General features: G+C 40.2%; 2 protein-coding genes and 1 long non-coding RNA gene across 11 annotated transcripts in view; 2 read left to right on the forward strand and 1 right to left on the reverse strand.

Annotated features, from left to right (window-relative positions):
- Positions 1-25,127, forward strand: part of LOC115837636 (putative neuroblastoma breakpoint family member 7) — a 655,832-nt gene that overhangs the window by 206,114 nt on the left and 424,591 nt on the right.
- LOC100582383 (myomegalin) overlaps positions 1-25,127 on the reverse strand; it is a 230,677-nt gene that overhangs the window by 165,850 nt on the left and 39,700 nt on the right. For all 9 annotated transcript variants that reach the window (XM_030824692.1, XM_030824704.1, XM_030824710.1 and 6 more), the window contains exons 2-3: positions 9,535-9,590; positions 4,082-4,233 (exon numbers count right to left, since the gene is read on the reverse strand). In XM_030824692.1, coding sequence (XP_030680552.1) covers positions 4,082-4,233; positions 9,535-9,590 — 208 coding nt within the window. The remainder of the gene's footprint in view (positions 1-4,081; positions 4,234-9,534; positions 9,591-25,127) is intronic.
- LOC115837643 lies at positions 220-6,825 on the forward strand. Its single transcript, XR_004032681.1, has 3 exons — positions 220-2,059; positions 4,611-4,719; positions 6,321-6,825. It is a non-coding gene; the product is annotated as an uncharacterized LOC115837643 (long non-coding RNA).

The following is a 25,127-nucleotide window of genomic DNA, read 5'->3' on the forward strand; positions in this document are numbered from 1 at the left end:
CTTTGCTATTGTTAATAGTGCTGCAATAAACATACGTGTGCATGTGTCTTTATAGTAGAATGATTTATAATCCTTTGGGTGTATACCCAGTAATGGGATTGCTTGGTCAAATGGTATTTCTAGGTCTAGATCCTTGAGGAATTGTCACACTGTCTTTCACAATGGTTGAACTAATTTACACTCCCACCAACAGTGTAAAAGCGTTCCTATGTCTCCACATCCTCTCCAGCACCTGTTGTTTCCTGATTTTTAATGATCGCCATTCTAACTGGTGAACATGCCTTTTCACAAGGTTGTTGTAAATGAGATCATGCTGTCACACACTTAGAGCAATATTTGTCACATAGAAAGTGATCATCAAATGCTAGCCAGTATTATGTATGTGCCGCTGAAGTCTCGCTCATCCCAGAGATGCTGCAGCTGGGTGCTGTGATCAGTGAGAAAGCATACTGCAAGGATTTTTCTCAACACATCATTGTGACCATTTGTAGGTAAAATTTATTTCTGATCCAATAACGTATTCAGATCTATGATCATGGTACATAAACTTATGGCCCTGAAAAAGTCATAATTTCTGTGAGTCCTGGTTCCCTCACTTAAAAAATGGGGAGAGTGATGCTTGTTCCATGTCTTACAAAGACAAAATAAGACAACTTATGAGATACACTTGACCCACTGCTCAATACACTAAACCCACTGCTTTATTCTTTTCAGATCTACAGATCTGAAAAGAATAAAGATCCCTTCATCAGTGGATTCTCTGAGTGGGGAAAAGCGCCTATATAACGAAGTCGGTAAGGTTGGGAAATTAATTAAATCACTCATTCAAAACTACAAATGAAGCATATATGCTAAGCAATGCCCTCCTTTCATCATGGAATGTAATACCTATTGACCTCAACCTGACAAACATACAATTGGAGTTTGTATACACATACAACCATGCTGTTGGTTGTGAGTGGAGAATGAAAGAAAAGAAACACTGTTGTATGTGTGAAATGTTGCCTTCTTTGTGCCTTTTTTCTGCACCAACATAAACGATAATTGTCATTTTCACTTGTTAATTGACTAATTATGTTTTGGTTCCATAATGTGCCAGTATTTGCATTTTTAGTCTGTTATCTCTTTCCCTGTAATCAAACAGCCTTTTTTCTCTAGAATTTCCTACATCAGCAAATATTTTAGAGGTAACTGCATTACTGAACAATTATAATTACTTTTGACAGATTGAGTACTTTTAATATTACTTCTCTCCTGTTCTAACTCTCCTTTTCTTACCTCTCTATAGTCCAGTCTCTTATTTGAACATATCTCTCTTCCTTCCCCCAAATCTCCCCTGTCTGGAATAGTATGCTCTACTTCTCTGACTAGTAAAATCTAACTCAGCTTTGGAGACCTTGCTCAACGTGAAGCCCCCAGGAGAAATGTCCTCTGGTAAGAGGCCTTTCCCTACTCCTTTAATAAAAGTAGACATTTTCTCTCAAGATCTCAGAGTGTACTGTCCTTACTTCTATGAAAGCACTTGCCATGCTATATTGTATTTAATGCAATGTCTGTACTTCCAAATAGACTATAACTATCTAAGGGCAGGAACTAAAGTATCTCATTTAATGTGATCATGTGTTTGTTGCATGGATAAATGAAATAAGAAGGGAGTCCTGGCTGCTCCTTCCAGGCCTGTATCCCTTTGTCTTTAAGCCCTGGAGGAGTCCACCCTACTCTGGCAAAAAACATTTAGCATATCCCTTCCTCTCTCTGAGTACTGCTACCTATCCTATAGCCCAAGGCTACCGAATGCATATTTTAAACTTTACAGAAAATACCATGTTATTTAGTATTTTACCATTTTTAGGGTAGGGCACTGGAATGTGTTCCTATCTCTCCTGTGTTTTTTCTAACCAATGTTTTCTCTAATTTTTAAACCCTTTCATGGAGGCGTTTTGTATTTTAGGTGCTGTCATTCAGAGTCCACAGGATGGATGAATGGATATAAAAATGAACAAACGTGTGACACAACACTGCATGATTTACCAGCAATGACTTTCTGATCAAGCCTGAAGTGGGTTGTAGCCTGTTTATTTACTTTTTATTTGACACATAGCAGAGGGAGATTTAAACTATCTCTTATTGGCCTTTTCCCTGCATCTTAGCTTGGTTTCTGTCAGTGCTTCCCAGCATCGAGAAATAAGGACTAATCTGTCATATTAGACCTAAACTCTAAGAGAAAAGGACTTTGGGCCTTATATCTGCCACTCATTCCTTCAGTGGAGGTGACACCCCTCATTTCTGTATTTCCAGTCATCTCTCAACAAAAAGGAACATGCAGGCTGGCTGTCCTTTGGAGAGCACCCCACACAGTTTTGAGGAGCTCTGCAGCTCTGCTCGCCCTTTCTGCATCACAGCAGATCCAAAAAAAAAACAAAAAAAGGAGGGGGTTGGGGTGTTAGCATCCTTGCTCCCCCCACCAGCACCACACAGCTGTTCAGAGGTTTAGTCTTCAAAAGCCTCTTAATTATCACGCAAACTCTCCATGTCTTTAAAAAAACATACACACAGTATACATGAGAATGCTGAGCAAAAAATTTGAAGAATAGGCTGTTAATTCTTAGGCACATGTTATATGGTGCATATTATTTGCCCACAGAAATATCTGGTAGGATGTACAGAAAGTATTGGTGAAATATTTCTACTTAGAAATTGAGGGAAGATGGGGTAAACACATGTCAACATAGAATTTTTTGAGATTAGAATTTTACTTTTTTTTTCTGTCAAAAGTTATCAATTCTAATTCCAGAATGAGAGAAACCCCAGTATCTTACAGACTATTTACACATTACTTATGTGGGACCTGCTCGCTGGGTATCCCTGAGGGGGCACCAAAGAGCTATTTCTTTCTTCCTTTTTTTTTTTTTTTTTTTTTTTTTTAGAGCACAAGAGTATAAGAAATTCCGGCTCCCTGTTTCTGGGCTATTTAAATCCCAGTAGACATATTCTCTTGTACAGACTTCCCGGGATCAACCCAGCTCACAGGGAGCTGGGGAATCTGTATTACATGATCAGTTATTGTTTTTGGTCAAATCTAAGGACAAACATATGAAGAAGCAGAGCATGCAGCACTGGTTCAGGAGGTTCAAGCAACATTATCAGATTCTTGTTGAGAAACAAATGGTTGTTATTGTGCCACCGCACACTGCAGACAATTCCTAGATATCGAGAGAGGTCCAAGCTAGCAACAGAGAATATAATACCAGCTGCTGGACCGGGACTCCTGGGCTCACTATGTTGCAGCTACAGATTCTCAGAATGCCATTTAAACTTCCTGAGTTTATCTGAGAAGTAAACCAAGGGTATAGGTGATGAGGCAGCATTTACTGGTACAGTTAGTCCTCCCTTATCCACAGTTTTGCTTTCCATGGTGTCAGTTACCCACAGTCAACCACAGTCTGAAAGTATTAAATAGAAAATTCCAGAAATGAACAACTCATAAATTTTAAATTGCACATTGTTCTGAGCAGCATGTTGAAATCTCGTGCCGTCCACTCTATCTCACCCTTGAATCATCCCTTTGTCCAGCACATCCAGGCTGTATGTATCGCCCACCAGTTAGTCACTCGGTACTGTCTGGGTTATCAGATTGTTGCAGTATCACAGTGCTTGTGTTCAAGTAACTCCTATTTTACTTAACAATGTAAAAGTGCAAGAGTAGTAATGCTGGTATATTGTTATAATTGTTCTACGTTATTATTAACTATTGTTAGTCTCATTAACACTTAATTTAGAAATTAAACTTTATCATAAGCATGTATGTATGGAAAAAAACATAGTAACTATAGGGTTCAGTACTATGCAGTTTGAAGCATCTGAAGGGGGGACTGCTGTACAGACAAGGGTCCATAAACCACACCCCCCAGCACACAGCTGACAGAACGTATGTTTATTGGTACATGCTCTTGAAAGAGACACCATAATGATAATACCATCCATAATCCAGACCAATCCATGGGTCATATTTTTATCAGGCATCACTATTCCATAGTACTGCTTCTAATTGGGATAACAATTATCCACTCACATGGCTTACCTTCTCAAAGTCTCGAAGAGCCTGGGTCTGTACTTGAGGGGGTTTCTCAAATGCTCTCAAGGAATATGTCTGCACAAAGGGAACCTTTTCACCACTTCTCCAGATCTGTGACTGCACTGGAGGGCCTCGATCTTTAGTGTCACTAAGAAAAGCTGTCAATGAAACAGAACAACAACAAAAAAAGGTTTATATAATAATGGCACTAGGATCATTCTGACTGGTACATTCCAGCAGAATTCAGTTTCTGCAAAATACAAACTCAATCTAGGCCACATAGAAACAGTTTACATAAAGTAGTCTGTGGTAGATCACATTAATAGCCATCCCCAGTGAATCAAACTAGTTTGGGTCCGTATGCCTTTGCAATGTGATACTCCTGCCATTAAGAAGCAGAGCCTATTTCCCCAACTCTTGAATCTGGGTTGGCAAAGTGGCTTGCCTTGACTGGCAGAATATGATATAAATGCTACTGTATGAGTTCCAGAGACTAGCTTTGAGAGGCCTTGAATTTCTGCTCTTGCCTTATTAGCATCCCAAGACAACCATGCTGTCAAGAAGTCAGTCTACTCCACTGGAGAAGGAAAGGCTGTTCAGGGAAGTGAAGATGCCCCAGCTGACAGTCACCACCTGCCAGACATGTGAGCAAGGCTGTCTGAGACCTTCAGTCTCAGTCAAGCCATCAGAAAGCTGCAGCCAGTTGAGTGATCCCAAGTGAGACCAGCAGCGATAATGCCCAGTTTGCCAAAACAGAATTGTGAGAAATAATAAATCATTGTTGTTTTAAGCCAGGTGTGGGCAGACTTTTTCTTAAAGGATCAGACAGTGTTTTAGGCTTGTGGGTCATATCATCTCTGGCACAGGTACTCAACTCTACCCTGTAACACAGAGCAGACACAGACCATCTGTAAATGAATGAGCGTGACTGTGTGGCTATAAATCTTTACTTATAAAAACTGGCTGTAGGTCCATCCATGGGCTGTAGTTTGCTACTGACCCCTGTTTTAAGTCACTAAGTTTTGGGATGGTTTGTCACATAACAAAAGGTAACCAAAACAGTCTAAAGGAAAGAACCAAGCTACTAGCAAACTATCTCTATGGAGAATTTTTCAGGTTACTATTTAGTAATAGTAACAATTATAACAGCCAACATATTTAAAGGGCATTACATGTTACAAAATAGTTTCACATGAATTATTTCATTTATGAAGTCGCTGCAATCAGTGAAATAGACATAAGTGATTATTAAGTCCATTTTACTGATGAATAAGTAAAGGTTCAGAAAGTTTGCTTGACCAAGATCACATTGCTAAAAAGTAGCAGAACCAATCCCCTATTTTCTCCATCTGTCTTTCTTAGCAGTATGCTACTACTGTGTTATTTTAGCAATTAAAGGGATTGCAATAGGTCTGAGAGTGGGGAAAACAGGTAAAGAGGCAGAGACTCAATCACTCCATTAACCAATGGAAGCATTGCTTTGGGAGAACCTAGTGGAGTCTAAGCTGTAATTAACCCTATGCTTGCTTTTGAGAAGTAACACTGTTAAAGAATGAGAAATCAGAGCCTCTGTCAAACAAAGTACACAGAGGACCCCATGTTGGGGCAGGGCTGGGGTTACAGACAGGTAGGAAACATAGAAAGCTACATACTTTCTTGGCTGACAGAAGGAAATAATGAACTTTTATTATGGAACTATTTTTTAAATAAGAAAGAAGACAATCATGGCAAAGCATTAAGCACTACAGACAGTGTCAGGGCAAGTAAGAGCGAAACAGGTACTGGGTGACTGCCTCGCTGAGGAAAAGTTAACTAGACACTTGGGGAAAGGAGATTCAAGGGAGTAAGAGGCAAAATGCCATTGCATGCTTTTCTTCCTATCTCTTTTTCTTTCTCTCTTTCTCACTCTCTCCCTTCCTTCCTTCCTTTCTTCCTTTCTCTTTCTTTTTTTTCTCTTTTCCCCCTACCTCTCTGCCTGCCTCCTTCCTTCCCTCCCCTCCCCTCCCCTCCCCTCCCTCCCCTCCCCCTTCCTCTCCTCCCCTCCCCTCCCCTTCCTCCCCTCCCCCCCCTTCCTCTCCTCCCCTCCCCTCCCCCTTCCTCCCCTCCCCTCCCCTCCCCTCCGTCCCCTTCCCCTCCCTCCCTCCCTCCTTCCTTCCTTCCTTCCTTCCTTCCTTCCTTCCTTCCTTCCTTCCCTCCTCTCTCCCTCCTTCCCTGCCTTCTTTCCTTCGTTCTGCCAACTTGCCAGAAGGAGCCCAAGAAAAAGCACCCAGATGCTTCAGTCAATTTCTTAGAATTCTTTTTTATGTTCAGAAAAGATGGAAATTCATTTCTGCTAAAGAGAAAGAAAAAATTTGAAGACAGGGTGAAGGTGAACAGGCCCATTATAAGAAAGAAACAAAAACCTATATTCTCTCTGCAAGGAAACGAGAGAGAGAGAGAAAGAGACAGAGAGAGAGAGAGAAAGAGAGAGAAGAAAGAAGTTCCAGGATTTTAATGTACCAAAGGGATCTCCTTTTTCTTGTTTTGTTCTGAAAATTTCACCAAAGAGCACAGGAGAACATCTTGGCTAATTCACTGGTAATGTAAGAAAACTGAGAGAAATGAAAGAAATGAAGAATTACTGCTGCAGATAACATACAGCCTTGAGGAAAGAAAGGCTTTTAAGATTATAGATATAAAGGCTATTGCTGTATTCTGGGATAAAAGAAAGTCTGATGCAGGGAAAAGGGAAGTTGGAAAAACCGGAAAAAGAAAAAAGAAGAAAAGAAAAAAAGGACTGGAAAGACACTGGTGAATAGAAAGATGAAAAGGGTGAAGAAAAAAATGATGATAGTCAATAGGATGGTTTTAAAAGAGGCTTTTGTTTTTTTAATTTGTTTTTGTGTGAGTGTGTGTGTATGTGTTTGTTTTTTGCCTAAAAGTATTTAACTCCCCATTACACCACTGATTTCAAAGAAAAAAACTGAAATGTAAGATCATATGATTTGTTTTTAAACTGAACACTGTATACTGCTTTTTTATTTTTGCAAAATTAATGTAGTATCCAGTGTGTCTTTAGATAACCCTGTCCTTAATGATATTTTCAATAGCCACTAACCTTGCCTAGTACTGTTTTGGGGTTTAAACTAGAACAGAAATTTAAAGCAGGCTTTCTTAGTGCATAGTACAAATCAATTATATATATATGGAGATATTATTTTTCCCTCTTCAATTGTTTTTCATGCAGCTTACCCAATAAAATTGTTCTGTTAGTTGTATACTACTCTGTGATAGCAAATAATAATAATACAATAATTATGATGATATTGCACCTGTTTTGGTGATATTCTGAATATTTCTACATAAATGAAAAATTTTTAATTAAAAGTAATTAGAGGCTGGGCATGGTGGCTCACACCTGTAATCCCAGTTTTTTGGGTGGTTGAGGCAGGTGGATCACTTGAGGTCAGGAGTTCAAGACCAGCCTGGCCAACATGGCGAAACCCCATCTCTACCCAAACTACAAAAATTAGCCAGGCGTGGTGGCAGGCGCATGTAATCCCAGCTACTCGAGAGGCTGAGGCAGGAGAATTGCGTGAACCTGGGAGGCGGAGGTTGCAGTGAGCCAAGATGGCACCACTGCACTCCAGCCTGGGTGACAGAGCAAGACTCTGTCTCAAAAATAAATAAATAAATAAATGTAATTAGAAAAAATGATTTCTTCCACATTTAGGTGAAATTAAATATACTACTAAGGGGAAGATAATTTGATAAAATAGAATAACAATACATTACAGTTAGATTGGTGGATATGATAGAAAGAGCCATGCCTTGAGGCTTGGATTTGAATCCTGACCACTTGCTAATTGTGGGAATTTAGGCAAATCTCTTAATTTTGCTGATATATTGCCTCTGTAAAAACAGGGGTAATAATATCTGCTTTATAGAGCTGTTATACGGATTAAATAAAATAATAAAAGCACCTTGCCACATGTATTATATGTAGTAAGCATTTTATCAACTCCCCTCACATTTTTGCCCTAGTCCTTCAATTTTTGCCTCAAAATGTAGAATACTGACATTTAAAATGTTGAGCACAGTAACCCTTGGAATTTGTGGATTTAACACACATTTCAAATACTAATTTTAAGTGACTCTGAAATTCTTAACTTATTCAAATTAAAAACTTTTTTCCAAATTGTGCATATAAACAATCTGTGCTTCCAGGCTGTTATGAAAAAGGCAGAGAACTTAGCAAGGAAGTAAAACCCTCAGGTTGAGAACAAGTTTTGTGGAAAATAGACCCCAAAAGAATGTTATCTTCTCTTTGGTTTTGCGGTTCAGATAGATCTCTGGCTGATGTTAGTGCAGTAATAATTGTGCTGTTCTTAGGAATACATTAATATTAACAATAGATAAGATACTGAGTGCTTATTCCTTGATAGCCTCTGTACTAAAAGTTTTTCTCAATCTCACCTATGAGATTAACATTATTATTATACCCATTTTATTTATTTATTTTATTTTTATTTTATTTTTTTGAGACTGAGTCTGCTCTATCACCCAGTCTGGAGTACAGTGCCATGATCTCAGCTCACTGCAATCTCTGCTTCCTGGGTTCAAGAGATTCTGCTGCCTCAGCCTTCTGTGTAGCTGGGATTACAGGCATGGGCCACCATGCCCAGCTAATTTTTGTATTTTTGGTAGAGATGGGGTTTCACCATATTGGCTAGCCTGGTCTTGAACTCCTGACCTCAGGTGATACGCCTGCCTCAGCATCCCAAAGTGCTGGGATTACAGGCGTGAGCCACCGCACCCGGCCTATTGTACCCATTTTAATGGTGTATTAAGATAAAGATTTCATTTTAGTAACATAATTTATTTTAATCATTGTACAAGTGAGTTTAGCCTTGCAATTACAGAATCATTAAAAATATGAAGAATTCACATAAGTATCTGTAATGATTTACTGTACTATGCTGCTTCTCAGTACATAGAATTATAGCTAGCTTATAATTCTCAGTGTGAAATTGCTACAGTAGTATGTGCAAATTTGGAAAGTCACAAAAGTTTGAAGATATTGCCATGAGGAAATTAAAGAGGCCATAATTCAAGAGAATTATGATCAATAGAAAACCAAGAATTGGCCAAGTGCCAATTTCTCCCACACACTTTGGAAAGCTGGAGTGGGTGTATTGCTTCAGGTCAGACATTCGAAACCAGCCTGAGCAACATAGCAAGACTCCAATCTCTAAAAAAAAAAAGTATTAAGAATTAGGCATATGTCTGTAGTCCCAGCTACTCAGGAGGCTGAGGTAAAAGGATAGCTTGACCCCAGGAGTCTGAGGTTGCAGTGAGCTATGATCACACCACTGCACTACATCCATAGTGAGAGAGTGAGACCCTGTCTCAAAAGAAAAACAAATGAATAAACAAAAGAAACAAAGAATTTAACAAGGCAAGGCCCACAGCATCCTTACCTGCTGTGTGACTCGTTCTGGGTACCATCTCCCCATCATCTTCCGCAAAATAATCTCTGTGGAGGCAAACACATCATTAATTAATGAGATACTACCCCACAAGGCTCCCATCCCAGGGATCCAGGAGAAGACACCGACCTATTTGTCATTTCTATTTATCCCTCTGCAAGTGTTTACTAAGCTTCTATTATGTATCAGGGACCATGTCAAGTGCTGGGGTTACAAAGGCAAACACCACAGAAGAGTTCCTATTCTCAATAAGTAATGAGAGCCAGCCATTAAATAATTTCACAAGTATTAACTACTATTGTAGTAAATGTTGTGAAGGAAAATGCAGAGGGAACTTAACTAGCACAGGGACTCAGAGAAACTCAGGGAAAGGAACATTAAAACGTAGATGGGAGGATGTCAACCAGGTGTAGAATGGGAGAATGGGAGTGGAAGAGCGTTCCATCATGAGAGAACAGCAAAGGCCCTGAGTCAGAAAGGACTCTGGCCTGTTAGAGGAACAAAGAAAGCCAATGTTGCAACCAGGCCACGCAGGACCTTGTGGTATGGGGTAAGGCTACTGAGTCTAATGTGAAAAGCTATGGGAAATCAATGAAGGATTTTAAATTAAGGAAAGAATGGTAATGATCAGATTTATATTTTAGATAGGTCATTCTAGCTGCATTCTGGCTCTACACAGTGAGACTGTGGAGGGGCAAAAATGGACGGTGAGAGTCTATATTCCAAATAGGAAGTTGTGATGGTTTAACAAAGGGGAAACTTTAAAAATTTAAGATATGTTTAGAAAGTAGAATTGACACAGAAACCTTGAAAAACAGACAAAGTTTATGAGTGGAAATGTTAATAACACCATGATTCAGTAGCAAGAGGTGTTATCTGTTCAGCATAGTAAATAACACCATCCCTAGCAGAGAGGGGACAATAGCTCAAAATGTATTCAACAAATACTTGTCAAGCCCACGCTTGACAAGTGCTTTTAGGCACTGTCGTAAGCTCCACAGATGTAGCAGTGAGCAAAACAGACAAAAATCCCTGCACTCATGGAATTTTTACAGTAAGGGGAGACAAATAAATAAATTGTATAGTAGCAGTTGGGAACAAGTGCTATATAAAAAAGAAAAGTGGAGAATGTGGATAGGGAGAGCTGGAGGTAGGAGGAGGTAGAGGGGATTGCAAATTTCAGTAGACAAGGCTGCTCTATGAAGCCATAAGGATAGGCATGGGGGTCTCTAGGGAAAGAGTCTTCTAAGCAGAGAACGTAAAATGCAAAGGCCCATAAGAGGGAGCATACTAGTTAGTGGCTGGGCGCAGTGAGCACGTGGTGAGCAGTAGGAAGTGAGGTCAGGGAAGTAATGGGAAGACTGGGCAGGGGGTGCAGACTGTTTGAAGCCTTTCAGGACATGGAGAGGCATTTAGCCACTAGAGTCTTGTGAATCAAAAAGAAAGACGGACTCAGTGACTAATGTTTTAAAGGGGGGCTGGCTAATATCTTGACAACTGACTGTCTGATGGGGATGTCAGAAACAGATGATTGCAATAATCCTACAGAAAGATGCTTTCAATAGGTAGCTTATTCTTTAAACTCCTGGGGGCTCTCAAGAATTCTGTAAACAGAGATTTAGAGGACTTCTCTCTCTCTGTCTTTTTTTTTTTTTTTTTTTTTGAGACAGAGTTTTGCTTTTGTTGCCTAGGCTGGAGTGCATGGCACGATCTCCGCTCACCACAACCTCTGCCTCCCAGATTCAAGCGATTCTCCCGCCCCAGCCTCCCAAGTAGCGGGGATTACAGGCGCCTGCCACCACACCCGGCTAATTTTGTATTTTTAGTAGAGACGGGGTTTCTCCGTGTTGGTCAGGCTGGTCTCGAACTCCTGACCTCAGGTGATCTGCCCGCCTCGACCTCCCAAAGTGCAGAGATTACAGGCGTGAGCCACTGCGCCCAGCCTACAGGACTTCTCTTTTTAAAAGCCAGAATATATTCACAGGGAGACAGAGGAGGACCTGGCATTTGCTTGGAAATTGGTGGTTTTTTCTTCCCTGCCTCAGGGCTGGGTCTTGGCAGAAATCTTCACTTTGTTAAGTCCCAGATGGACATGAAAATACCAGACAGGGTACATTGGGCTACACATGCCACCTGACAATTATTTCGTATCCAAAAGTAGATCACCAGTTTGTGATCCTTCCAGGCCCCCTGCCTCTTTCCCTTCTCCTCCTTAAAAGCTTTCCCTGAGAGTAAACAATGCCAAAGAGGAATGTACTACGTATGCACTCCCCTCTGTGGAGGTAAAATAGGAGAAGGATGTCAAAACCATCAACCAGAACAATGTCTTAAAAAAATTTATGGGGAGAAAATTTATACTTAGCTGCTGCTACTCACTGAGCATTTCTGCCTAGTCCACAGACAAAGGTGGCTGCATCTGCTGTCAGGAGCAAGGTCAACCCTCGGGCCAAACTCAGCCCATCCGACATGTTTTATTTAGCCCACACAAGTTTGACCCATTTCTAACTGCTCTTGGGAAATGAGTGGGTCTACCAACAGGGGGCCTGCCTTCGCACACAGCAGGATAACTTGCCCCCTTTACACAGGACAGGGATGTGTTTTGCAGTTTGCCACAGTCCCTGCCACTCCCTGTCCTTGTCGTCCCTCATTCACTTAATTATGATACTTGCCTGGCATCTTGCAGGCTTCTGATGCTGTTATCCCAGTACGGACCAAGTGCAGACAGAATTTCATTTCTGCTTTATTAAGACACAGTCTTGAGAAACCCATTGGCTTCGACATACAATTAATTAGTTTGTGGCAACACGCTACTATATTGGCTTGTATGTCACTTTCACCTCTCTGGGTGTTGGTTTTCTCTAATATTTATAAAAGAAGGACATGAATTTCTAAGGTTCCTTGCAGTAATTATGCAATTCTATTCTAATAGATGCTTAAACATAAAACCCATTTTAATACTGTCCAAGGATCCAGGGTACCTTCCAGACATGATCTCACTCAATCTTCTCTGCTCTGCAGATTGCACATTATAGGTCAAGAGCAAGCTACAACACAGCAATACATATCAGCCCTTACCAGACCCCTCACCCCTCCCGCGTCACCCACACCCACTCTGAGCACACTGCCTGCCCGATATGAATCAATAACTGGAAGGCTAGAGAGGTCATTTTAGATGGGTACTGAGTTAATAAGCATACTCGCTGTGTCTCAGGAGATTTTTAAGAAATCACTTTAGCTCTATTAACAGCTCAAGTTCCCTCTCTTATTGCCAGAGAAAGGGGCTCACTCAGCTGCTCCACAAGTTAGAAAGGAATCTGATGCTCCCCAAGGGAAGGGGCTCAGAGTGAAGAAACACAGAGTATAAGTCTAAGGGGTTGCAATTTGTGAAAACATTTGATAAACCAAAGTGCAAGGAGAATTGGGGTATGGTAGAGACAGACTCCAAGCACGGACACACACACACACACACACACACACACACAAATAGTAATATATGTTGGTACATTCTTTCATATTACCCAAGTTCAGAAAAAAATTTTATATCCTTGTCCTAGTTTCTCAAATTCAAGTGTCTCTAGTTTTTAAAAATATCAATCCATGAATGACTCATGCTCAGCTAATATGTGGTTCACCAGGCCACTTTTAGCTCTCCTGCATTTCCATATATAATCTTTCTCCCACGATGCTTTCGCTTAAAATTTTGCTTTTTCTGTATAAATGAACTATACTTTTCCTCAATGTCTTACCTTGTCTTTCTCCCTACGTCATCAATCTGCTAATGACAATACCAATTCCACTAAAACCACATATATTAATATTCTCACCAGGACATTATTTTGCTTTCGGAAGTACCAAGCATTTTCTAAGTACAACCTACTGACAAGCTGTTCACCTGCTTGATTTCTGCATGGTATATCACTCATATTTTCTTGAGTTGCTGATAAGTAGCTATTAAGATATTAGACTCAAATAATACCTCAACATTCAATATCCCATATTACTTGGTTTTTCTATGGCTTTCCAGGGTGATTAAGTTGAGAATGATCAGGAAATAATTGTTTCTCTGAAGGCCATCTGCCACCCCCTGATATTTTGACATTCTCAAACTGTCCTGTGATGATTTCTTCCAGTAATTTTCTAAGAATGGTAGTTTCATTTATGGCCAGGGTTATCCAAAACACTCAATTTTGCTTTACTTGAAACTGGCCACTGATATAGCTCCTTTCAAGATTCAAGCATCTCATTGGTTCCACTAGCCTAGTTTCTCATAACATTGTGGGGAGGGGTAGACACTTGGGTTTCTTCTTGCTTAGGAGCCTGCAGAGAGAGATATTTTCTATAAGGCAGGTATAGACCTTCCTCCGTAAACTGTTATCTCTGGTATTATTTTCTTGTATTTTACCCTGTCTAATTTGTGGACTGTGAGGAGCAACAGATCATATGAATGAATCATCTCATTCAAAAGCAATGACAAGATGGTAATCATCATTACAAAGCAGGTTCTATGAGTCTTTGAACAGTATGAGGTATTTGTATTCTAGGACCAAAATCACCACTAAAACTATTTCTAAGGTACTGATGACTGTCTAGGCTCCATTACTTTCTTCTCTCCAGTCTCACCTACTAAAATAATTAACCTAAGGTTATTTATTCCCATATGAGTGTCTAAACTCCCAAAGGAATGGTGATTTTCAGGCCCTCTCTTCAGGCCAATCACATATATTTAGTTTGTTCTGAGAACCACATAGTCTGGCCCTCCTACTTCATCACTAACCACCACCCTTGCTTAACATTTCTAAGCCTGGAGACCAGGGCCATCTCCCAGAGGCATTTTCTAGCTTTCAAGCTTCTTTTTATGTGTTTTTTTTTATTATTATGAACAAAAATTCAGAAGGAGAAAAAACAATCTGCTATAGCAATACCTAGAGTGAAAACCTGGGCCTTCATTGCTATTTTTAGGGGTTTTATAATTCTATTTTGTAAACATTTATTGAGAAGTTGCTTATATGCCAGGTACTGGAAATACAAAGGTGAAAAAGTATATATAGCCTGTGGTTAAAGTACTCAGAATCTATTGAGGGAAGCAGGCACATGATTCAGAGAGATAATTATTAGAAAAATTAGATTTAACAGAGATTTCAGAACATAAATAAGATAGCAATTAATTTTGTCCTGGTGGGGAGTGGGCTGGGACAGGGTGGTTGGGGGGGTGGTCTAGGAAATTTACAGAAAACCGAGAACACTGAATCTAGGTCTTAAAGGGTGGGTGTAAATACACAAGGAAACATAACAAAGACCCAATGATAGGAAAATGAACGGTATGTTCAGGGGGCTTTCATTTTGTGTTCCCCTTCCCTACCACCCCAGCTCTATCTTCCCCCCAGCCTGAAGAGCCCTAAACTGCCTCCTAGGACATCTTCCAACTTCCTGTTTACCTTTCCCCCTCCTCAAGCCTTCCTCCCTCGGCATTCACCCTCAAGTGGGAACATGAAGGGAAGCCAAGGATGAAACTGTTTCTTCATTTGTGCCTCCCTCCTCAAACACTATAGCTTAGAAGCCCTCAAAATGATTTAAAATAATGTCAGCAAGAAAGGGATTAAGATTTGCACTACTGTGAAAATATCCACAGAAACAAACTAGAAAGGAACCCAGAGAAATGAAAAGGCCAGAGGTTTAGAGCGGCGGAAAATATACCCCTTTTTTTCTTTTTACTATTTTTGCCAAAAGGCTAATTCTTATTTTTAAAAGGTTTGAATAATGCATTTTTATTTAATTTACATTGCTTTTCCTAATTAATGACCTTGATAAAAGATGAACTATGGAAAGGATTTGGCTGGATGTGGCCTCTCAAACAGTGGGGGCATGTGGCATGACAGTAAGACTGCTTAAGTTTGTTCTTCCTTGGGGTCCTCACAGGAGTAGGCATTGAACCAAATGCAGATTCTCTTCCAATTCCCATATTCTTGGAGCTCATTTAACATGAGTTGCTGGTTTCTGTTTCAAATGAAATAAATTTTTCAAATGTTCCAATATCCATTTTTCCTATTTTTAATTTACAGCTATATTCAACTGTGGCAAACATGAAAGGGTCAGAATGAGAAGAACTGTGGCCTATTTTTTAATACGTGAAGCTCTGGCCCTGACAATTTATAAATGGTAAGATTTTAGAAATAGTGTCAACTTAAAAACAAAAACATCTACAGTTAACAATTTCTGGACTGCTGGTGCATAACTTTACAATTCCACAGGTTTTCTTGCACTGGAATTTTCCTCAATATTAATCTTGTATTAAATGAACATATTATTATCATGGACAACCATCACCACTCACCACCAATGCTACCTCTGCAATTTACTGAATACCCGATACTTTCTAGACATCAGTTCATTCAGTCATCATAGAATCCTGTGAAGTACATCATAGAATCCCTGTTTACAGACGAGGAAACAAGGGGCCTGGAAGGATAAAGTAATTTGCCCAAGATCGCACAGCTAGTTGGTATCAGAACCTGAACTTGAAAACTGTATCTATTTGACTCCAAACTTTTACTCTTCCCAATATGCCCTATTTCTCACCACACATTTACCGGGAACCTCCTTCATACCTGCCTTGACTCCAGGGAACTCACCCCTGAGAAGCTGAGGCAAAAGGAAGGGTAGACTGTTTGCTGTGCTAATGAGATGGGATTTTTGTCTCAAACCCTGACACAAATTTGTTTCTTAGATTATCAACTTATCCCTGATGGGCACAGCTTACACTTGAGTATTTGAGTACTGGTGGAACAGATGCTATGTAACAAAATAATTAAAATCCCAAAAGGTAAATGGCTAGTGTGACTTTTTATATAGGTCCTATCGTGAAAAGTGAGTCATCCATCATTTTATACTTCCGTATCTCTAACCCACTTTTTTCAGAATATTTACATCTTTCTCCAACCCCTCCTGTGATAACACTTGGCGTTGTCCCTACCCAAGGGAATAAACTGAAACGCAGGAAAGGTGGTGGAAACAAACAATCAAAGCGGAAAAGGCATTAGTGAACAAGCTCTGAGACTTCTCAGATGTTTTTTTTTTCCTCTTGCCAAGGAGAGACACTGGATATATTTTCTATGTTCCAAATGTTGCCAAATACCCTCCCCACAATGTGGCACCAGAATTGCAAAAACACATATTCAAATGCAAATAGGGTAAAAGCCCCAGATGCAGAACGTTAAGACTATTATATAATACAGTGAAATTATCATTTTTTCTCATCTCAAGATCTATCATTATAACCTCTGCAAGTGAGGATGCTTAGTTGGCAAAGCTCCCAGAGGAGAGAGGGCATCACGGTGAGCCTCCTTCTGCATGCTGACTAAGTGTGGGCTGACTTGGCACCAATACAGAAACATCCACTTTATTCCAGTACAGGCTGCAATTACACCCTTCACTCAAAGTCTATTCACTGACAGTGACCATCACGCTGAGAGGCTGTTTTCTGGAGTGCTAAGTCCCCAATAGCTACAGTGAGCTACAAAATCATTGTGCATCCACAACAATTTCTTTAAGTTTTAGGATCTTTGTTTTGCTTTGTTTTTGGTCCTGCACTAAGTCTTCATCCTAAAGAAAATAAGGAAACTAACATTACTTTCTTGATGCTATCCATCAAGGTTCAGAGAAACCCCTCAATAAGTAAGTAATTATTTTTCTTCACTTTGCCTTCTGAGGTCGTCACATATCCAAATATCTAATACATTTTCCTCTACCTCCCCTGCATCAGCCAAGGCACAGATATCACTCTTTCAAAAGAAGACATGAAAATAACCTGCTTTGGATTCAGTCACATTACCCCAGGGATGGTGTATGGTCTCTCCACCCACCTCTGAAACTTACCTTTTGCATTTTGCTTTTGGTCCTGGCAATGCACCCTGCAATCCTCAGTTTTCATTAACAACTAATATCCGCAAGCACTGGAGTATATTGCAGTTGGCTCAATCTTTCTAGAGCCCTAGACTGAATGTTAAGAAACAGGTGATTTTTTTCCCTTTCCACCTACTTTTATATTCACATAATCTTTCAGTTTCTTTTCTTTACAATGTCTATTTTTGATGATTTTAAAAGAAGTACATGCCTCTTGTAGAAATTTTGGAAAAGAGAAAAGTGTACAGAGAAAAATAAAAATAATTTTTAAAATTCTGTCACCTGAAGGCAACATTAAGATTTTTATGTATTTACTTTAGTTGTTCTTCGGTTTATTTGCCTGTGTGAATTCTGCAAATAGAAATAATATTGAACATAACAGTTTTGCATCTTGCTTTTATTTACACTACGGAAATCAAAGGTTGTGAGGAATATATTTTTAGAGGAACAGAAAGAGTCAGGGAAGGAGGAGCAGGAGAAAGAAGCAGCTGGGAGGAGGAGGAGAATTTCTCAGCAGCATTATAGACCTGCTGAGGATTGGCAAGAATGAATCTAGAGTCTTCTCAGTGCGGTTTTATAACATACTAACACAACACTCATAGAATCCTCTAGGATTTTAAAATAAAATTGACTAAGGGTTACCAAGCCGGGAGATTGTTAAGGCAGTTAGGGATTCTAAAGCAGCGTTGAGAACATGATTCAAAGAGCTGACCCTGACGTCTAGGTTCAGTATGGAGGTGAATAAAGAGCAGATGGCCTGGAAGATACAGAGAGTTGAGGAACTGGAATACATGACGAGGTAAACAACATTCAGCAAGAATGAGGAAGTGGGGGACTTGACCTGTGGTCAAGAAGTATAATTTCAGCATTACGGATCCTAAGGGTGGAAAATCTGGAAGAAAGATGAGCTACAAAAGATGGCTGTGCTTATAGCATACTGAAGTGAATTCGAGTTAAGGCTATGTCAGGTCAAGGTATAACAGTGATGTATGTTCATGCCTAGTGACCCCTCTAGAATGTCAGTCTCTGGAAGGGAGGACTTTTAGATCATTGACTATCATCTGTCCAGCATTAAAGAAGTCTAGATCATAGGAATTTGTTGCGTATTTCTTTTTTTTTTCTTTTCCCGTAAGTGAGGAAACAAGACGCATATTTCTTAAACAATGATAAATACAATCTGAATGTATAATGGCGTCAAGTTTGATAACCTGTTGTATCCATTCTACAATAAGGAGACACCCACCAAACAGATACTCCCATCGGCCTTTTGGGGAATGTTCTCTGGAAAGCTCTTAATAGGTGACCTTCTAAGTGCTAGAAACAATGTTAGATGCTGAAGACTTACAGACAAAAACATTTCATTCTGCAGATAAACTTGGAGTATGGAAAATATCAAGTTAACCAAATAGCTACGTGCTACAACAGAGTAGGCAGAGTGTGTTCTGGCTGCAGAAAACACCCAGATCTAGGTTCCAAAAATAATTCCAAAAGGAGGTACTTCTGAATCTAACCTCTGAAGGGTACACAGTGTTATCCCAGCAAAGGCAAGGCTAGATGTGTAGGTGGGAACAACTGGTATATTAAGGCCCACTCATAATAATTTTAGCTCAGGGTGAATTAAGTCGCAATGACTCTCCAACCAGCTCCCCGGGTCTGCTGACAATAATGCTGCTCCTGTGTGCCAATAACCTGAAAATCTCCAAGTAATACAAGAAAGTTATACACAGAAAACCTCCAAGTAATACACAGAAAAACCTAAAACCAACTCAATTCCAAACTTTACATGTTGTCATTTGGTAGACACAAATGTGAACTTCTTCCTGCAATAAAAACCTATGCTGGCTTAGTTTAAAAGCAGCATATAAAGGATGTTGCCCATAATCCCCTAACCAAACACGGCATCTATTTTCTCTTTTCTCTGTCCTTGTAATAGACATCCTAATAGGTATACATAGTTTTGATGTAATTTCCATCTACCTTTTACTTTCTTATGTTAAAATTTTCTGTTTATTATCATTTCAGGAAACGTTTCAGGATAGTAATAGAGATTAACAGCAACAGTGAAGCATTTTACCCTAGAAAAGGGTAAAAGTTGGAAATGTTGCTATTGATTCACCTAGGTTATGCTACTTTATGTCAGTGTGCCTCAGTTTCTGCCTTTGCAATACAGGGATTCAGGTCTTGAAAAAGATATTTAAATTGAATGAAATACCCTTCTTATGAGACTACAACTTTAAGTAATTTGCAATGTACTTTCAAGAACTGGAAATGTTGACATAGTTATTCTACTTCTGAACATCTATGATTCAAAAAATTACGCTGTGGAAGAAGATGCTTTATGCACCTAGATATTTATCAAGTATTATTTATAATAGTTAAAAATTGAAAGTCTACATCCTTAGGGTTAGGGGTAATGATTTAAAAGATACTGTAAATCCACAGCATGTTATTCTATATTATGAATGATAATATACCACATTATGAAGCGGAAAATAAATTCATTCTTAAATTGTGTGAAATGCTAGAAATTATTCAATTCTCTCTGTGAGTCAATGCTTGCTTTTTTTTTTTTTTCCGACAGAGTCTTGCTCTGTCACCCAGGCTGGAGTGCAGTGGCGTGATCTCGGCTCACTGCAACCTCCACTTCCTGGGTTCAAGCAATTGTCATGCCTCAGCCTCTCGATTAGCTGGGATTACAGGCACCCCCCACCATGCTCACTAATTTTTGTATTTTTAGTAGAGATGGGGTTTCAACATGTTGGCCAGGCTGGTCTCGAACTCCTGACCTCAAGTGATCCTCCTGCCTCGGCCTCCCAAAGTGCTGGGATTACAGGCGAGAACCACTGTGCCGGGCCAGTCAATGCTTTCTATATGTCAGAAGTTATTGCTTCTTTACATCCTTTCCACCATGACCATGGTAAGAAGACACTAGTTGCAAGTTACCTCTTCCCTCACTGGCCTTGGAAAAAACAAGAAAGAAAGATATTTCTGTGGAATGTAACAAGAAGAAAAGGACTGAAGATAATGAGACAGACTAAGGAAAGATGAATCACAGGCTGTGAAAGTGCTATGAAAATAAAATATTATTATTATACAATTTATTATAAATAGTCTATGACTAATTTAGCACTTTAGCCATAAGGGTTCAGAAAAAGAAATTCAGATCATGCTTGTCTTGCTGGCCACAGAACTCAGAAAATGCTCTGAGACAGAGGAAAACAAGTCCTCAGTGCATTTGAGTGTTTTAAAATAGAATCACATAGAGCCACCTTGGGTCAATATGACATCTCTTGTATTCTGGACTTTCTTCTAACTTTAAATGCTATTTGAATTTTTGCCAGAGACAACTTGTGGAATGTTCTGAACCCAGTTTGGAATTTTATTTATAAAATGGGGGGTAGATTTCAATAGAAGTAGTGTCCTGGGGCATCCACTGAATGGATGGATACTCCACCTAGCCTTGAAAATATGATCCCTTGGCCGGGCGCGGCGGCTCAAGCCTGTAATCCCAGCACTTTGGGAGGCCGAGGCGGGCGGATCACGAGGTCAGGAGATCGAGACCATCCTGGCTAATACGGTGAAACCCCATCTCTACTAAAAATACAAAAAAAAAAAATTAGCCGGGCGTGTTGGCGGGCGCCTGTAGTCCCAGCTACTCGGGAGGCTGAGGCAGGAGAATGGCGTGAACCCGGGAGGCGGAGCTTGCAGTGAGCTGAGATTGCGCCACTGCACTCCAGCCTGGGGACAGAGAAAGACTCCGTCTCAAAAAAAAAAAAAAAAAAAAAAAGAAAATATGATCCCTCAGCCACAGTCAGGCGAGCCTCACAGGATGGGGAGGGCACCATGAGGAGTCACTTATCCTTTCTGAGACAAAAACAACCGCTTCCCAGTCTTTAGGTATTTTAAACATAGTCTTAGCATGTAGCTGAAAGAAATGGGGGTTGGGGGAGTCAGGTCCAGACTGATCTAGCATATGGAAAATAAGCAAGTGGGAGTGAAAGCATTGATTCTGGAAAATTCCCCAAGCCAAAATCCAAGTATAGGCCCATTTAAAAGTAGACCAGAGTTGCCAAGGCAGAATTTCCTTCTTAAAATTCGGATAATTAGTTGCTAGCAGTGCTGAATATTAAACAGGAAATTCACCTTCCAAAGATGTTTCAATAATAGAATTATGAAAACGAGCATTTTCCTAATATGAAGTGTTACATGCAAAGCACCAGCACCATAATAAGTAAAGGTATTGGAATTAACTAGGCCTTCATACAACACATACTAGTTGTGTGAACACCAGCAAATCACTTAACCGCTTTAACCTCAGTGGCCATATATCTCTGGTTGTAACTATGTCTTTGTAAACAGGACTCTCTACTAACTCACCATGAATTCAAAGAAAAATAAATGTCCCTGATTCCTCTAGGCTAAACATTTATATAGAGAAAAACAAATTCAAATAAGCTATCAGTGGAGATCTGTTAAGTACAATACAGCTGTGGTAAATGGACACCTTGTCTTGCTTGAAGGCTGTACTCCAGAAAAGAAACAAAGTCAAAATTCTTAAATTTTGAAACCAGATCATTAATTTTCTTGAATGTTACTTCCATTTTCCAAATTTTCACAGATACAGCAGGCAAATGCAATTAATGCTTACATTTTATTAAATCAAATTGCAGGGGAATAGAAAACAAAACAAACTAATTTGCTTTCCTTTTCTAACCTTCAGTCTTCTAGGTTGCCCTTAAACATTTCTAGTTCACTCTTTTCTTATGTGTTCAGGGAAGTTGTATAAGGTTCATGTATGATTCACCTGATGTTTACTCAGCTTTCTCATGTGCTAGAAACCAGAACACTTCCACTGAAATGGAGGAGAGAATTAGTAATGACTTTTTCAGCATTGAACGATGTGGCAGCCTAAAATAATGGCCTTATAAGAATGTCCACATTCCTAATCCCCAGATCCTATGTATATGCCACTTTCCATAGCAAAAGAGGGCTTTGCAGATGTGATTAAAGATTTTGAGATGAGGAGATTATCCTGGATTTTCTGGTTGAGTCCAGTGTAATCATAAGAGTCCTAGTAAGAGGGACACTGGAGGGTCAGAATGAGCAAAGGAGGTGTGATGATAGAAGCAGAGGCCAGTGATGGCATTGCTGGAAGGGGCTATGAACCCGGAATGTGGGCAGTCTCTAGAAGCCGTGAAGGGCAAGGAAAAAAATTCTCCTTAAGAGCCTCTAGAAGGAGCATAGTCCTGCTGATACCTTGGTTTTAACCTAGAAGACCAAATTTCAGACTTCTGACCTCCAGAACTTTAAGGCAATACATTTGCATTGTTTTAAGCCACTAAGTTTGCGGTGATTTGGCCGGGCGCAGTGGCTCACGCCTGTAATCCCAGCACTTTGGGAGGCCGAGGCGGGTGGATCACTTGAGGTCAGGAGTTTCAGACCAGCCAGGCCAACATGGTGAAACCCCATCTCTACTAAAAATACAAAAATTAGCTGGGTGTGGTGCCATGTGCCTGTAATCCCATCTACTTGGGAGGCTGAGGCAGGAGAATCCCTTGAACCTGGGAGGCGGAGGTTGCAGTGAGCCAAGATTGCACCACTGCACACTAGCCTGGGCGACAGAGTGAGACTCCATCTCAAAAAAAAAAAAAAAAAAAAAAAAAGCGTTTGTGGTGATTTGTTACACCAGCAATAGGAAATTAATACAAACAGTAATCCTGAAGTACTGATAATCTTTAAAGCAGAAGGTGTAGGGAGTTGCTAGTCCAGACAGGTGGATGCTAAAAATTTAGAGCAGTAGAAGCTGTTTGCCTGGTTGACACTGGACCTGCCAGGTGAGAAAACCTCCCCTCATCATCAAGTTCTTCATCAGCTCCATGAGCTTATTCTTTTGACAACCCTCACCCTGTTCACGGAAATAAATCTGAAGGCTGGTGACCAAATCAGCTTTTTGTAACGCCAGTGTATTCATAGAAAATTTGCTATTCCAGAGCCAATCATGCTTTGTCCCAATGATTTAACCAGTGAGTTTGGCAACAGTCAGGTAACAGCCCCAGCGGGTAGGGGGAACCTTTCCATTGAGCTGTAGAGGGGCAGATGATGTGTAGCTGAGAGTAGAGCACATCTAACTTTGAGAACTAAAATATCAAGCACCTTGTCCTTTGTGGGTAAATTGAGCAAGTAGCTACCTTCAGAAACAAGTCATAAACTGAGTCACCTATAAAACTCTGCTAAAATAAAGTAAAAGCATAGATTTTGGAATTAAACAGTTCAAAGCTATATTTCTTTCTTAGCTGTGTGTGTCACTCTGGGAAAATTATTTAATCTTTCTAAAGTTCAATTTCCTTTTCTTAAAAATGAGTATAACATTTACCTCATAGGGTTGTAAGGATTAGGTGAATTAAGTATTCAAAGAGATTAGCACACAATGAAAGCTTAATAAATGTTATCAATTATGGTTAATTTTTATTCTTTCAATCCCCTATCCACCTTGTACCCAGAGCAGCCAATGCATAGCTCTGCCTTAGTGTCTCTCTATTAAAATTACAGATGAGGAGAATGTAAAGCCTGCAAAGGCAGAGACCTAGTCTCATTCATTGCATTCATTGTTTTATTCTTAGCATCTAGCACAGTGTCTGGCCTGTTTGGGGCTCTCAAAATTTATTTATTTTTGAGACAGAGTCTCACTGTGTCACCCAGGCTGGAGTGCAGTAGTATAATCTCAGCTCACTGCAACCTCCGCCTCCCGGGTTCAAGGGATTCTCCTGCCTCAGGCTCCTAAGTAGCTGGGACTACAGGTGCAGGCCACCACGCCCAGCTAATTTTTGTATTTTTAGTAGAGATGGGGTTTCAGCACGTTGGCCAGACTGGTCTTGAACTTCTGACCTCAAGTGATCCACCTGCCTCGGCCTCCCAAAGTGTTGAGATTCAGGTGTGAGCCATTGCACTCGGCCCTCAAATTTTTAATAAATGTTTATGAACTAATCTTTTTTTTTTTTTGAGACGGAGTCTCGCTCCGTCACCCAGGCTGGAGTGCAGTGGCGCGATCTCGGCTCACTGCAAGCTCCGCCTCCCGGGTTCACACCTTTCTCCTGCCTCAGCCTCTCCGAGTAGCTGGGACTACAGGCGCCCGCCACCGTGCCGGGCTAATTTTTTGTATTTTTAGTAGAGACGGGGTTTCACCGTGGTCTCGATCTCCTGACCTTGTGATCCGCCCGCCTCGGTCTCCCAAAGTGCTGGGATTACAAGCGTGAGCCACCGCGCCCGGCCTTATGAACTAATCTGATCTGTGAGTTAGGAAGGATCTGAGATGTCAGCCATGATCTGTGATTACAGGATTTTCCCAACTGTGACCCATTAGGTGGAGAATAAATTCAGTGAATCAGAGCCAACATTTTATTTTTAAAGAAAAAGAATAGAATAGCAAATATCAGGGTGCAAAACACATAGTAAAGTATTGCTACAAGAAACTTTGTTACATATGTAAGTGTACTTGGTTGCAATGTAAATATATTACTTATTGTGAGTAGTGGTTAAAAAAAAATGTGAACATTCCGAATCTTCCACCTTGCCAGCATTTGCTATTTTCTATCTTTTTAATTTCAGCCATTCTGATATGTATATAGCAGCATGGTGTTGTGGTTCTAATTTGCATTTCCCTGATAACTAGTGATGTGGAGCACCTT

This window comes from Nomascus leucogenys, chromosome 12 (assembly GCF_006542625.1).
Source record: "Nomascus leucogenys isolate Asia chromosome 12, Asia_NLE_v1, whole genome shotgun sequence".
Classification (NCBI taxonomy): domain Eukaryota; kingdom Metazoa; phylum Chordata; class Mammalia; order Primates; family Hylobatidae; genus Nomascus; species Nomascus leucogenys.